The sequence below is a fragment of the Anomaloglossus baeobatrachus genome, chromosome 7 (assembly GCF_048569485.1).
Source record: "Anomaloglossus baeobatrachus isolate aAnoBae1 chromosome 7, aAnoBae1.hap1, whole genome shotgun sequence".
NCBI classification, from domain to species: domain Eukaryota; kingdom Metazoa; phylum Chordata; class Amphibia; order Anura; family Aromobatidae; genus Anomaloglossus; species Anomaloglossus baeobatrachus.
The window spans coordinates 19,633,275-19,649,828 of record NC_134359.1 but is presented as its reverse complement, the minus strand read 5'-3'; the positions used below and the strand labels follow the sequence as shown (position 1 = coordinate 19,649,828).

Below are 16,554 nucleotides of genomic sequence, written 5' to 3'. Positions count from 1 at the left end.
CTGTGAAATGGCCACAGTGTGAACGTGCTCTTACACCTCACACGTATAACAACTTATGCTCCAAGATCATTCCTTTGGTTTTCCTTTAAGTTTTTATTTTTACTTTGTCCCCCATCCCCTTCCGAGCTGGGCTTCTCCTCTATATAGCTGCCCATAGTCAGATGTCTGAACTAGTCGGGCTCTTGTCCTGGGTTGCCCTTATTCACATTGATGTTGGTCGACACATAGTAAAGTTATACTAGGGACAGGACCATCTCGACTTGATACTGCTTCTCCCAGTGGGATGGCTTTTAGTGATAACTATGTGCCCTATGTTATTTACATGTACTATTACTATTTACTTATTTACTTACTATAGGGTCTAAGCTCATTTTGTTTTCTTCTTGAGTTTTAACATCCTTATCATGTAGTAGGGTCTGACATTGACTTGTAGGAGAGCTACAACTGATAAGGCAGCACTGAAGAGACCGTTTTCTGGAGGATCACAGGCAACAACTGCAGTAAAGTCATCTAGATGATCATTGATTGTATAAACAGACCTTATAGTGCAACAAGGTTATAGGAGCCTTTATAACAGCCATCTGGCATTGGACACTACCAGTAAACTTGCTGTTTTTTTTCTTTTCTGGGGAACCTGTCACATGATTTATGCCACCCAAATCGCAGGCATCATGAATCAGAACTTGGCTGCATAACTGACAGGTCTCACCATACATGAGGGAAAGACCTGTCAATCACCTGGAACAGTGCTAGGAGAAGCTGGCCGAGTGCGGTGCTGGACTAGTCTCGTTGCCGGCTGGCTATTGGTCTTGGCTGAATATTTAAAGGGAACCTGTCAGCAGAAATTTCGACTAAAACCTAACAGATTCCCCCTCTGCAGCTCCTGGGCTGCATTCTAGAAAGGTCCCTGTTATTATAGTGCCCCCTTTCTGACCCAAAAAAAGAGTTTATATCGAGGTACCTTTTTGGCTTCTGATTCTCTAAATGTGTCACGGGGGCAGGCTGCCTGATGGCCGTTATTCTTCCCCCTGTTCCTGTATGCCGCCCCCATCGCCGAATTCTATACTTCTGGACGCCGCCCACTGCTCCAGCCATCCCCGCGCATGCCCAGTGCTCATCTCTCGTGGATGAGCACTGTGCCCAGTGTCACCGGTGGTGACGTGCGCGCAGGGTTTAGATTATGGGCGGTGCTGTGATGTTAATTACCAAGCAACCGCCCATAATCGCGGGACCGCGCATTCCCCCTCGGCCTGCTTCTTTCTGCGCAAGCGCGCTGCAGCTGAACTCCTCCTGATCGGTGTAGTCACTGCTCCGCGCTCCTCCCATCTATTTCCTGCCTCAGGGCAAGATGGGAAGGAGGTGACGTGAGTTCAGCTGCAGCGCGCTTGCGCAGAAAGAAGCAGGCCGAGGGGGAATGCGCGGTCCCGCGATTATGGGCGGTTGCTTGGTAATTAACATCACAGCACCGCCCATAATCTAAACCCTGCGCGCACGTCACCACCGGTGACACTGGGCACAGTGCTCATCCACGAGAGATGAGCACTGGGCATGCGCGGGGATGGCTGGAGCAGTGGGCGGCATCCAGAAGTATAGAATTCGGCGATGGGGGCGGCATACAGGAACAGGGGGCAGAATAACGGCCATCAGGCAGCCCGCCCCCGTGACACATTTAGAGAATCAGAAGCCAAAAAGGTACCTCGATATAAACTCTTTTTTTGGGTCAGAAAGGGGGCACTATAATAACAGGGACCTTTCTAGAATGCAGCCCAGGAGCTGCAGAGGGGGAATCTGTTAGGTTTTAGTCGAAATTTCTGCTGACAGGTTCCCTTTAAAGTTTGCGGTTTTGTTTTTTTTTTCTCGTGCAGCCAGACTCATGCTGCTCGTGGTTTGTGCACCATTCATTTTCAGATTAAGGCCGGCGTCACACGGTACGATCTATCGTGCGATCGCACGAGCGATCGTACCCGCCCCCATCGTTTGTGCGTCACGGGCAATTGGTTGCCTGTGGTGCACAGAGTCGTTAACCCCCTGTCACACGCACTTACCTCCCGAACGACCTCGCTGTGGGCGGTGAACATCCTCTTCCTGAAGGGGGAGGGACGTTCGGCGTCACAGCGACGTCACAGAGCGGCCGGCCAATAGAAGCGGAGGGGCGGAGATGAGCGGGATGTAACATCCCGCCCACCTTCTTCCTTCCGCATTGCCGGCGGGACGCAGGTAAGCTGTGTTCGTCGTTCCCGGGGTGTCACACTGAGTGATGTGTGCTGGCTCGGGAACAATGAACAACCGGAGCACAGAAGGAGGACCGACATTTTGAAAATGAGTGACGTGTCAACGAGCAACGATAAGGTGAGTATTTTTGCTCGTTCACAGTCGCTCGTAGCTGTCACACGCTACGATATATCAAACGATGCCGGATGTGCGTCACAAACTCCGTGACCCCGACGACATATCGCACCGTGTGACACCGGCTTAAGGCCTCAACCCCACTTGCGCATAGCTTGTGATACATCGAAAGCGATATGCTAATCACCCTTTGGTGCGAGCGTCAGCCGAGGGTCATGCGACTCTGATCCGATCTTGCGATCACATGACAGCTGTGGAGAAGAGGGAGCACTTTCTCCCCATCTGCTCTGCTGTCTGCGTAGATCGCACTGCGGTCGGATGACATGCGAGTGCAGTGTGATGTTTCATATGCTCCCATAGACTTGTATGGGTATGAGTAAGCCGAGACTCGCTGCCAAACACAGCATGCTGCGATTCATTCCGCATGCCAATATGACATGAGAAATCAATCGCAGATGGACACTGCCCCATAGTTTTGCTCTGGTGGGAGTGCAGTCAGATGTTTTACCGGATTGCAAACGCCTATGCAAAACGAAAGTGGAACCGAACCCTCATATTAATGCACGTCTAGCAGCGTACATCTCTCATACTTCGGACACTAAACTTCCTTTATATATCTGACTTTATATAAATTTTTGGCCCAGAACGAGAAGGCCGAGTGCAACGTACAAGATTCCTGGCATATTTTATGTCAGCGTTTCATTTTGAGCTGTCGTCCATCTGTACAACCTCATTCCATTTACCCTATTGGGACACATGTACGCCATAGAGGTCGGTCCACCAGGCTCTGCCGGCACGAGCGCTGCGCTGCTACCCCCAGTGATACCAGCTCGTTACAGGGGGCTACAGAAGGTACATTCCGGATGATTGGCTGATCTCCAGTGGGGACAACCCTATGTCGTAACTTGAAGTTTTGCATAATAATCCTGTATATCTGTGAGTTGACAAATGCTCATGATGTGACGTTCCCAGGAAGCCTAAGCTTGTTCATAGCTGTACAGCATGATATCATCAAGTATGGCACAAGCTTCACTTTCCTCCTGTCTGTTACAATGTATCAGTGCAGGAAATATGTGTCACAGAGGATTGCCTGAACCAGTTCTTCACGAGCTGTCACTCTCCAGCCGTGAAAAACTACAGCTCAGCAGCTCGGCATAGTGTGAGCGGGGTTGACGGTACACCCTGGCTGTAGGGCATAGGTGGGGCCAAAACGTTCCTTTGTCCCATATGGAAATAAAATCCTTAATTCCCAAGCAATTTTTTTCTTTGCCTTCTTCAAAGAGACAGAACTTTTATTTTTAAATGTACATAAACATAGAAGATCTGTTTTTGGATGAGTTGTAGTTGTAGTTCTCTTCTCATACAAAGTAGCAAGAAATGTGAAAAAAAATCCAAGTGTGGTGAAATGGTAAAAACCCCACAATTCCTGCTTTTTGGGCTTTGTTTTCAGCCCATTCATCATATGGTAAAAATAATCGGTTGATATTCTCCAGCTCAGTATGATTGTGGCAATACCAAAACTTGCTATTGATATTATTATTGTTATTATTATTATTATTGATATTTTTTTTTCTTAACCTCAAAAATTTGTAAACAATATTTCAATTTTTTACTCCATTTTCAGAGACGTTTAACATTTTTATTTTTCCTCCATAGAGCCATATTATAGCTTGTTTTTTTTCATGCCGAGCTAACATTTTCATTGAAACCATTGTCAGATATGTTTTATTAACTTTTTACTGTATTTTTTGAGAAGGTGTGGTGACCAAAAATACCCACAATTCTGGCATTTCAATTTTTAAAATTGACTAATTTTATATTTTGACAGATCGGACATTTATGGATGTGGCAATATGATAGATAGATAGATAGATAGATAGAGGGATAGATATAGCTAGATAGAGGGATAGATAGCTAGAGGGAAAGATAGATAGATAGATAGATAGATGGATAGATGGATAGATAGATAGAGGGATAGATAGATAGATAGATAGATAGATAGATAGATAGATAGAGGGATAGATAGATCCATAGCCCCCCATCCCAGATGTGGCCCCCCCAATCCCCACCCTGGATATACCCCATCATAAGCCATGGACTTCCATAGCCCCCATCCTAGAAGTGCCCCCACAGTCCCCACCCTGGATGTGCCCCATCCATCCTTCCTACAGTCCCCACCCACCATCCCCACAGCCCCAGTCCCTAATGTACACTTGCTTTGGCAAAACTAATTTGTATTTGGTCCTGCCAATAAAGCTTATTTGATTTGATTTGATTTGATAGAGGGATAGATAGATAGAGGGATAGATAGATAGAGAGATAGATAGATAGATAGATAGATAGATAGATAGATAGATAGAGGGATAGATAGAGGGATAGATAGATAGATAGATAGATAGATAGATAGATAGATAGATAGATAGAGGGATAGATAGATAGATAGATAGATAGATAGATAGATAGATAGATAGATAGATAGATAGATGGATAGATAGAGGGATAGATAGAGGGATAGATAGATAGATAGATAGATAGAGGGATAGATAGATAGATAGATAGATAGATAGATAGATAGATAGATGGATAGATAGAGGGATAGATAGAGGGATAGATAGATAGATAGATAGATAGAGGGATAGATAGATAGATAGATAGATGGATAGATAGAGGGATAGATAGAGGGATAGATAGATAGATAGATAGATAGATAGATAGATAGATAGATAGATAGAGGGATAGATAGATAGAGGGATAGATAGAGGGATAGATAGATAGATTATAGATAGAGGGATAGATAGATAGAGGGATAGATAGAGGGATAGATAGATAGATAGATAGAGGGATAGATAGATAGATAGAGGGATAGATAGATAGATAGATAGAGGGATAGATAGATAGATAGATAGATAGATAGATGGATAGATAGATAGATAGATAGATAGATAGATAGAGGGATAGAATGATAGATGATAGATAGAGGGATAGATAGATAGAGGGATGGATACATAGATAGATAGATAGATAGAGGGATAGATAGATAGATAGATAGATAGAGGGATATATAGATAGAGGTATAGATAATATATAGATAGATAGATAGAGGGATAGATAGATAGATAGATTGATTGATTTCTGGATATTATAAGCGCTGTCCCTTCTCTCCCCTTTCGTTCTGTTCTGCTGCACTCCTGCCCCGCCCCCTGCCTCAGCTTAACCAATCAGATAGCAGAATGTAAGGCATAGTGGCTGGGGCGACCGCTGATTGGTTATGACGCGCTATAGTCCCGTCTGGTGTTTTCTGGACGTTTCTCCTCAGCTGACGGTGACGTCACAGGAGACCTGATATAACATCAACAAGACGGAGAGACTGAGGAGTAATACCCGGAGCAGGAGAGGGAAAGTGAGTATGACAAGGGGAGGGGGTTGTGACGTAATGGTGGGGGGTAGAGGAGAGACCGACCGGGGAAACCATTATAGGTTTATATAGATTTTGATATTTTAAGTGATTATTCTATTGATTGTGACGTCACTAAGGTGATTCAAATGTCAAAACTTTGGGATTAAACAGCTTCCAGGCAGCTCTGGAAGGATAACCAGCAGGTTGTTATAAGAGGGGGTGACTGTGTCTGGGAGGTGACGAGTGAGGGGTTAATAGGGGCTGATACAGAAGTGATTATGAAAGAGAGATCCCAGATCCTGGGCAGTGAGGGGTTAATAAGGGCTGAGACAGAAGTGATCATAAAAGAGAGATCTCAGATCCTGGAGAGTGAGGGGTTAATAGGGGCTGATGCAGAAGTGATCATAAAAGAGAGATCTCAGATCCTGGAGAGTGAGGGGTTAATAGGGGCTGATACAGAAGTGATCATAAAAGCGAGATCCCAGATTCTGGGCAGTGAGGGGTTCATAGGGACTGATACAGAAGTGATCATAAAAGAGAGATCTCAGATCCTGGAGAGTGAGGGGTTAATAGGGGCTGATACAGAAGTGATCATAAAAAGAAAAATCCTGGGAAGTGAGAGGTTAATGGGGGCAGATACTGTAGTGATCATAAAGGGAAGATCCCAGATCCCAGGCAGTGAGGGTAATGGAGGCTGATACAATGTAATGGTTTTAAAAGTGACTGGTCAGAAGACGATGATGCCAGATTCTGGGGAATGAAGGGTTAATGGAGGCTGATACAATGTAACGGTTTTACAAGTGACTGGTTAGAAGTGGAATATCCCAGAATCACCTGATACAATGTAACAGTTTGCTCCTCATTACCGTATCCTGGTGGGTCAGGGGTAAATATTTACCCCACAATTCCCCAAAGTGACAGGACACAGGAGTGTGAGCAGCTGAGGGGCCGGGTGCTTCTGTCAGCAGGAATTGGGTTGGGGGAATCTGGCGCCATTGATCCTGCTGATAAATCGCAGAGAGGAAGCAATGGATACAATGTCACAAATATGATCTCGATGTGGCAGGTCATGTGTAGCCGCAGCCCCATGGGTCCTGACACTCAGATGATACAGCAACACTTGTATAATGTGATACTGGCCTAACTGGACAACACTGGGGGGAGGTACGAAACATACTGGGGTAGTGATATCAGGAGGGTGCAGAGGGGTAGAGTCAGAAATGGGGTCCGGCCAGTAAGGGTTAATAGGTTCTGATACAATGTAATGACTTCTTTATCTGCTGTGGGTCAGAGAAATAAATGCCTCCAGTGAGATAATGTTCTACTGGTGAGCAACTGGGATTAGCTGACTGTCCCATAATCTGCGTGGGGAGATTAGCTTTAATATGGGCGCAGAGCCAAGAGCTGAAGCTGCCGCTGGGGTGTGGGCTATATACAGTATATATGTTTATATATTAGATCTCATCAGTGACAATACAGCGGGCATCATCCTGGGCATCTCTCTTTCTTCCCTAGATACTTATTAAGGGGCGTCCAGAAGGACGGCGGACGATGTCCTGACCCCGGATCAGTATCTGCGGATTCCATTTACATTCCACGTCTTATTCTCGTCTTATTCTCATCGCAGCTGCTACAAAGTATCCAAGTCCTCTGTCTTCTGCTATTGTTAGGAGATCCTGAGAAAGGGGTAAGTGTGCACAAGGAGCGGCGTGTGACGCTGCCCTCCAGATATATAAAGTATAAAGATGTAATATAATATATAACGTGATACAGTATAATAGTCTGTGATAGGCCATATAATATCCCACCTCTGACAAGGAGTTCTGCTCTGTACAGTGGATCAGGGCCACAGGCGGAGTGGTTATACAGTGCCCATACACGTTAGATGTAAGTGTGCCCAACCGCGGATTTCGGTGGGTCCAGAAGACTTATTTAATGTTTATGGGGCACCCTACTATCCACCAATGTTTGGGGGTGCGGGGGGGGGGGGAGGGATAATGGATCAACATTATTAGGTTTGAACATACCCAGTACTTTGGCAATCTGAGGTTCTGGGTGTACTATGAGATTCTGCAGAAGCTGAGGTGTCTGTATAATGAGGTTCCGCAGCATCTGAGATATGTATAATGAGGTTCTGAAGCAGCTGAGGTGTCTGTATTTTTGCGGCCATCGAGTTGTGTGTATTATGAGGTTCCACAGCAGCTGAAGTGTGTGTATTATGAGGCTCTAGAGTAGCTGAGGTGTGTATGCTGAGGTTTTACAGCAGCTGAGATGTATATGCTGAGGTTCTGCCAAAGTGTGTGTATTATCAGATTCTGCAGCAGCTGAGGCACGTGTATTATCAGATTCTGCAGCAGCTGAGGCACGTGTATTATGAGGCTCTAGAGTAACTGAGGTGTGTATGCTGAGGTTCTGCAGCAGCTGAGGTGTGTATGCTGAGGTTCTGCAGCAGCTGAGATGTATATGCTGAGGTTCTGCAGCAGCTGAGATGTATATGCTGAGGTTCTGTAGCAGCTGAGGTGTGCATGCTGAGGTTCTGCAGCAGCGGAGATGTATATACTGAGGTTCTGCAGCAGCTGAGATGTATATACTGAGGTTCTGCAGCAGCTGAGGTGTGTATGCTGAGGTTCTGCAGCAGCTGAGATGTATATGCTGAGGTTCTGTAGCAGCTGAGGTGTGCATGCTGAGGTTCTGCAGCAGCTGAGGTGTGCATGCTGAGGTTCTGCAGCAGCTGAGATGTATATGCTGAGGTTCTGCAGCAGCTGAGATGTATATGCTGAGGTTCTGCAGCAGCTGAAATGTATATGCTGAGGTTCTGCAGCAGCTGAGGTGTGTATGCTGAGGTTCTGCAGCAGCTGAGGTTCTGCAGCAGCTGATATGTATATGCTGAGGTTCTGCAGCAGCTGAGATGTATATGCTGAGGTTCTGCAGCAGCTGAGGTGTATATGCTGAGGTTCTGCAGCAGCTGAGGTGTGTATGCTGAGGTTCTGCAGCAGCTGAAGTGTGTATGCTGAGGTTCTGCAGCAGCTGAGATGTATATGCCGAGGTTCTGCAGCAGCTGAGGTGTATATGCTGAGGTTCTGCAGCAGCTGAGGTGTGTATGCTGAGGTTCTGCAGCAGCTGAGGTGTGCATGCTGAGGTTCTGCAGCAGCTGAGGTGTGCATGCTGAGGTTCTGCAGCAGCTGAGATGTATATGCTGAGGTTCTGCAGCAGCTGAGATGTATATGCTGAGGTTCTGCAGCATCTGAAATGTATATGCTGAGGTTCTGCAGCAGCTGAGGTGTGTATGCTGAGGTTCTGCAGCAGCTGAGGTTCTGCAGCAGCTGATATGTATATGCTGAGGTTCTGCAGCAGCTGAGGTGTGTATGCTGAGGTTCTGCAGCAGCTGAGGTTCTGCAGCAGCTGAGGTGTATATGCTGAGGTTCTGCAGCAGCTGAGGTGTGTATGCTGAGGTTCTGCAGCAGCTGAGGTGTGCATGCTGAGGTTCTGCAGCAGCTGAGATGTATATGCTGAGGTTCTACAGCAGCTGAGGTGTCTGTAATATGAGTTTATGATGTGGTCTATACTCTCTGTAGCTGTTCCCTGATTCTGGTGCTGCCCAGACTCTCTCTTTTGCGCCTCGTTCCCATTATAGCGGTATTTTCTGCTGTCCGCACTCGCTCTGATGCGTGTGTCACTTCCATGCAGGGAGACTCTGCAGGAATCCCGGGTTTTACTTTTATTTTCTTTTCACAATGGACATATTTGGTAAAAATATTTGTCCAGGCTGTTCCTGAATGTGCGGGGGAGGGGCAAGGCCTGGTCAGGAATCTGCATTAGTTTGCATGATATATATCGCTGCTTATACATCAAGTCTGAAAGCTGCATCTCCGGGAAGATGGCAGCAATGCTGCGATATGTGTGACACACCGGGGTCTAATATCTGTCAGTGGGCCCCCAAAGTGATTACCCCGGGGGCTGTGCCTGTACACCGGACAATATGCTCAGTGGTGGACTTACAGGGGTTATACAAGATTAGAGGAAAATGGTAAGAATAACGATCGACCCTATACCTGATAAATCCCCCTCCACGCCTGCGCCAGTTATTTATGCATTCTCTTCTGATGACATCATGTACATCCATGTGATTACAGTGGCCAATTATTGACCTCAGTCTAGCATCCCAGCTAAGCCAGTGATTGGCTGCAGTGGTCACATGGGTTGATTACGTCACCGCTACAGGAAAAAAAAAACAAGAAAAACCAGCAGGACGGCGTAAGCGGTAGTGGAGTTATCAGGTTTACGTCCTTTAGCAGTTTCCTCCGTTTAGTTACATTTTTTGATGATCTTGAAAAACCCCTTTAAGGCTGTGTGCGCACTAGAAAGTGATTTTTCTCAAGAAAATTTCTTGAGAAACTTCTGGGAGTTGAAGATTACCGCACCTGCAGTAAAAAAAACACACCAAAATCGCGGGAAAAACGCATGCGTTTTTGCCTCGTTTTTTCCGCAGGTTGGTCCCTCCGGTTTTTTATGCTGTAGCTGCAATAAATAATATAGATAATAGATTGATAATCGATAGACAGATAATGGATAGAGGGAAATATGGATAGATGAATAGATAGAGAGATAGATAGATAGAGGGATAGATAGATAGATAGAGGGATAGAGAGATAGATAGATAGATAGATGAGAAAGACATATATAATGTCACACCCCCCCTGCATATTCTAAGCTGTCAGCCTTGTATTTAGCCAAAAAATAAATAATTAAAAAAAAAATGACGTGGGATCCCCCCTATCTTTTGTAGCCAGCTAGGGTAAAGCAGACAGCTGCAGCCTGCAGACCACAGCTGGCAGCTTCATCTTGGCTGGTAATCCAAAACAGAGGGCACCCCACGCTGTTATTTTACATTAAATAATTTAAAACAAAAAACGTGGGGTCCCACCCAAATTGGATCACCAGCCAAGGTAAAGCGGACAGCTGTGGTCTGGTATTCTCAGACTCGGGAGGTCCACTGTTATTGGACACTCCCCAGCCTAAAAATAGCAGGCCACAGCCGCCCCAGAAGTGGCACAACCATTAGATGTGCCAATCCTGGTGCTTCGCCCCAACTCATCCCGTTGCCCTGGTGCGGTGGCAAACGGGGTAATATATGGGGTTGATACCAGATGTGTAATGTCACCTGGCATCAGGCCCTGGAGTTAGTGATGTCACGCGTCTATCAGATACCCGACATCACCAACCCAGTCAGTAAGAAATAAAAAATAGACAACAAAAAAAGTTTAATTTGAAAAAACACTCCCCAACACATTCCCTCTTTCACCAATTTATTGAAAAGAACAATCAATTGCAGGTCCGGCGTAATCCAATAAGGGGGTCCCACGACGATCCATACCATAGTCACTGTCCCAGTCAATGAAGAACAGAAGGTTCCCCTTTGGCTGGGAGAGCAATGCAGTGACCTGAGCTAACATCAATAGGTCAGCCCAGGTCACTGCAGGGGATGACGAGCGCTGACTTCAGGAGGTTAGATGAGATCATTACCTGCTGTGACGATCTCCTGCACTGCTGACGTCAGCGCTGTCACTGCCTTCTATGCCCGCCGCGTTCTCAGCAGTATCGTGAGAGCCCATGACGTCACCGCTAGTGACAGTCTCGGGCCGCCCGAGAGACTGGCATAGAAGGCAGTGACGGCGGTGACGTCAGGAGGCAGGAGATCCTCAAAGCAGGTAATGACCTCATCTCACCTCCTGACAGCAGCGCTAGTCATCCTCGCGGCTGCCAACACTGCAGCGTGACAAGCTGCTGATACTGCGGGCAGACACTGACACTGCAGGGCGGGCAGCCGCGGGGCTGGAGCGGGACACAGACTGCACAGGCACCTGGAGGTCACACGGAAGCGCTTCTGTGCAGCGTCCAGGGAGTGTGACGTGTGTGTTTACTCTGCTCCGCTTCCTCTTCTGTCATAATGACATCACTTCCCTGCAAAACCGCAGGCAGTGATGAACATTACTGCAGGTAAATCGCGGTTATACCGGGGGCATACCGCACATAATTTGCTACCTGCGGTATACCCCCGGTATTTCGCGATTACATTACAGTGAATGGAGTGAAATACCGGGGGTATTCCGCAGGTACCTGCGGAAAAGAAGTGACATGCACATTTTCTCAAGAAATTTTCTCAAGAAATTCTGCAGAACGAATTTTCCCCAGCTCCAGGGTGCGGTACATGGTAGCATGCACTAGCGGGTGGTCTTATTTTGGAAATGAGTCCTCCAGCTGGTTCCTGAGTGCCGGATTCAGGTTTATCACATCCTCCAGAAAGTCCCAAGTTCCTAATAGCAGATGTCTCGCTCACTTGCGTTTGCTTGATCTGGGACTGGCAGACATCCCATAAATAGGCCGTGCCACCGGTGTCACATGCGCCCGGCATCTGAGATATTCCGATATGAGCCCTGCAAGCTCCGAGCATGGCATGTGAGGAGTTAATAGGAATCTGGTCCATTTAGAATGCAGGGTATATTCTGGTAATTGGTGACGTCTCGTCAGCTGCTCGGGCGTAAATTCACCGTCTCCGAAAACAGAATCTAAAAGTAAAAGTGTATTACAAACTTCAGTAAGAAAAGTCTCCGCTGATGTAATCTGGAGTGATCGGCTGTGAGAGCGCGGCAGCGCCACCACTGGTGAAAAGAAGTATTACAAATGTGTATATTGAAAGCTGTAGGCTTTATATCTTACGCCTGAGCGGATCTTACTAAATGCTAAGGGTGTAAAATAAGACCCCCTATGTTAAGAGATTTAATAAAGCCCACATTCAGTATTTGGTCAGTATTTTATATCCATATTTGTAGCAAAAATCAGGAGTGAAACAATCAGAGATAAGTATAATAGAAGCCCGGGCACCACTTTTAATTAATCACCTACTTCTGGCTTTGGCTACAAATACTGATGTAAAATACTGATTGTGTGAACCTGGCCTAATAGTTTTAGAAAAAGGGTTTTCTAGATTAGATGATAAATTTAAATCCTTGCACAGTGAGCGCCATTATATATAAGGAAAGTGACCGCTGCAGATCGTGGGTGGTCAGTATTGTTTCAGCAAACTTTGTATGTATGGAATCTTATCAGATATATGCTTATGCTGCCACCTATGAGCCACTTCTCCCTCCCCTGCCCGCCATCAACACTCACCATTCACTGTAGAAAAAAAAATAAACAAAGAAAAAAACCCACCAGTTTACTGAGGGTTCAAATCACCGCAAACCAGTTGAAATCTATGGATAGGAAAGGGGGAAAGAGAGAGGAGCAGTAAAAGACAGGGAGAGCGACCCATAGAGGCCCATCTAAGCCCAGTGCTGGATTCACAGGTACATTGCTCAGTACAGCTGCTTAATGTCTTCCATGCTGCTGTATGATGTCCTCCATGCTGCTGCATAATGTCCTCCGTGCTGCTGCATAATGTCCTCCATGCTGCTGCATAATGTCCTCCATGCTGCTGCATAATGTCCTCCGTGCTGCTGCATAATGTCCTCCGTGCTGCTGCGTAATGTCCTCCGTGCTGCTGCGTAATGTCCTCCGTGCTGCTGCGTAATGTCCTCCGTGCTGCTGCGTAATGTCCTCCGTGCTGCTGCGTAATGTCCTCCGTGCTGCTGCGTAATGTCCTCCGTGCTGCTGCGTAATGTCCTCCGTGCTGCTGCGTAATGTCCTCCGTGCTGCTGCGTAATGTCCTCCGTGCTGCTGCGTAATGTCCACCGTGCTGTTGCGTAATGTCCTCCATGCTGCTGCGTAATGTCCTCCATGCTGCTGCGTAATGTCCTCCATGCTGCTGCGTAATGTCCCACCCTGCTGCTGCGTAATGTCCCACCCTGCTGCTGCGTGATGTCCCACCATGCTGCTGCTGCTGCTTCAAAACATGATCTACAAAGAGACAGGAGAGCAGGATTCCCTCATGCCTGTGTGTGTTGTGGATGGAAGACATCATGGCAGGTAGTGTACACCCACCAGCTCAGAGACAACTACAGAGGGAAAACACGAAAAAGCAGTGTGCAAGCCATATAATGGCTATATTCAGTGTTATTCCCCCTGTGCACATACATAACAGCATATTCTGAAGTCACCTGAATGCTTTGATGTATATATCCTAGCAGTATGCCATAACATTGTAAGATTTGTGTTCCTGTTGAGGAACTTTCCAATTTTTCTATTCTACATTTCTGGAAATTCAACTTCCAATTAAAGTGTAATTTCAAGTGACTGTGACCGGCTGCAGCTCCCGGGTGACCAAGAGCAGCGACTGTGCAGGGAAAACCTGGGATAAGGCTTCATTGCTGCGTCCTCTACATTGCCCCGTCCACCTGCGGGCTCAGGAACTGTGGCCGCTCCCTATCACTGGAATGGGGTCAGGAACTCTCCGCTCCCACTCACTGGAATGGGGTCAGGAACTCTCCGCTCCCACTCACTGGAATGGGGTCTTGCTGCAGTTCCCTGCATAGTTAGTGAATGGGGATCACTGATACATTAGTGCTGTGGCCATTTCCGTTCTCCATATCAGTGGGATCCAATACCCCGCAATCAGAGACCCCTTGTATGCAGACTCCGGCAGGTGTATGACGCATGGAACCATATAATAATCTTATGGGGGCGACGTCTGACTTCTGCTGAATGATTTTTATAGAGCGGAGAACTGCAGCTCCATTATTCTCATTGTCGTCCCTGGCGGTATAAATAGAGCGTGACGTCGTGTTCCCGCGGTCAGGTTTGCATGTTCAGGTATCACCCGCGGCTTCACATTTCATTTGTTAGTAAGACAATAGGGGCTGAAGCTGCCAGGTGAGAGCGTCGTCGTCATACACCATCATACACAAATCGCCGGCCATCCTTTGTGCCCGATGACCTCACTGTTTCCACTCTGGTCGATTATACTACACTGAAATGGCTGATAACAGGGAACAATAGCAGTCCACTGATATCTCTTGCTCCATGCTATCAGGTATTCCAGGCAGTGGAAACATAATGTGCGCATATTTTAATGCTAATATCCTTTTCATTTTGACCTGACAGCTAAAATTTTTGTTTATGGTGGTGAAGAGAATGGTTTTAATGTTTTGTGAAATATTACGGCTGCCGGGTGCGATGAGGAGGCGACGGCCATAAATTTAGGGGAAATCAGAGCATCTGTCATTAACTATTTCTGTATCTGAATCAATCCTAGAAATTCATATACAATGTATCAGACGTATTTCCAACCTGATTCCTCCTATTTTCCAGAGGTATCCTGTCAATCATGGGAGATTACTATGAAATTCTTGGAGTTCCCCGAAACGCCACCCAGGAGGATATCAAACGAGCGTAAGATATTCATCATTGTATGAAAGCCCCATATTATACATGGAACAAGGCCAGATGCAGACTGCACACAAATGACAAAGGATTAGATATGTTACATACTTTATTGTTGGAATATAACAATCTAACTGCTATAATACTGCCCCTATGTACAAGAATATAACTACTATAATACTGCCCCTATGTACAAGAATATAACTACTATAATACTGCCCCTATGTACAAGAATATAAGTACTATAATACTGCTCCCTATGTACAAGACTATAACTACTATAATACTGCCCCTATGTATAAGAATATAACTACTATAATACTGCCCCTATATACAAGAATACAACTGCTATAATACTGCCCCTATGTACAAGAATATAACTACTATAATACTGCCCCTATGTATAAGAATATAACTACTATAATACTGCCCCCTATATACAAGAATACAACTGCTATAATACTGCCCCTATGTACAAGAATATAACTATTATAATACTGCCCCTATGTACAAGAATATAACTACTATAATACTGCTCCTATGTACAAGAATATAACTACTATAATACTGCCCCTATGTACAAGAATATAAGTACTATAATACTGCTCCCTATGTACAAGACTATAACTACTATAATACTGCCCCTATGTATAAGAATATAACTACTATAATACTGCCCCTATATAGAAGAATATAATTACTATAATACTGCTCCTATGTACAAGAATATAACTACTATAATACTGCCCCTATGTACAAGAATATAACTACTATAATACGGCTCCTATGTACAAGAATATAACTACTATAATACTGCCCCTATGTACAAGAATATAACTACTATAATACTGCCCCTATGTACAAGAATATAACTACTATAATACTGCCCCTATGTACAAGAATATAACTACTATAATACTGCCCCTATGTACATTCCTGGTTTGTCTGTTTCCTGACCCCACAGATATCGGAAGTTGGCGCTCAAATGGCACCCGGACAAGAACCCAGATAACAAAGACCTTGCAGAGAAGAAGTTTAAAGACATTGCGGAGGCTTACGAGGTGTTATCAGACGGTAATTTGACTATGACATGAATAATCAGCTTTTAGTTCTCTGTACACATAACAGCAGCCATTTCCCTATGCACATTTGCTTCTTATCTTCCGCGGCATCACATGGGACTTTACCTGCACGAGTGGCCGTTGTTCTATTCCGTGATGACAGCTTCGCTGGTCACGATGAACTTGACTTCTGCAGCCGCATTGCCTTATCTTCGGATAGGTCTCGGGGGGGAGTTGATATTCTATGTGTCATCACCAGTGAATTCCCTTGTTGCCATCATCTTGACATTTTTAGCACAAAAATAAAAATTAGCCCAGCTGGGAAGGGGTAAAACTGCTCTAGAAAAAATAAAATGTGAATTGTTATCATTTCCTTTTCCTTTTCTAAGTGAACAAACGTGAAACATACGACCGTCACGGTAAAGCCGGATT

General features: G+C 45.7%; 1 protein-coding gene across 2 annotated transcripts in view; it reads left to right on the top strand.

The window, feature by feature from the left end:
• The first annotated feature begins 5,639 nt into the window (after window positions 1–5,639).
• Window positions 5,640–16,554, top strand: part of DNAJB2 (DnaJ heat shock protein family (Hsp40) member B2) — a 25,109-nt gene continuing 14,194 nt past the window's right edge. For both annotated transcript variants that reach the window (XM_075317119.1, XM_075317118.1), the window contains exons 1-5: window positions 5,640–5,746; window positions 7,259–7,430; window positions 14,990–15,070; window positions 16,026–16,135; window positions 16,512–16,554. The exon at window positions 16,512–16,554 is cut by the window's right edge and continues 11 nt beyond it. In XM_075317119.1, coding sequence (XP_075173234.1) covers window positions 15,006–15,070; window positions 16,026–16,135; window positions 16,512–16,554 — 218 coding nt within the window. In that variant the 5' untranslated portion in view covers window positions 5,640–5,746; window positions 7,259–7,430; window positions 14,990–15,005. The remainder of the gene's footprint in view (window positions 5,747–7,258; window positions 7,431–14,989; window positions 15,071–16,025; window positions 16,136–16,511) is intronic.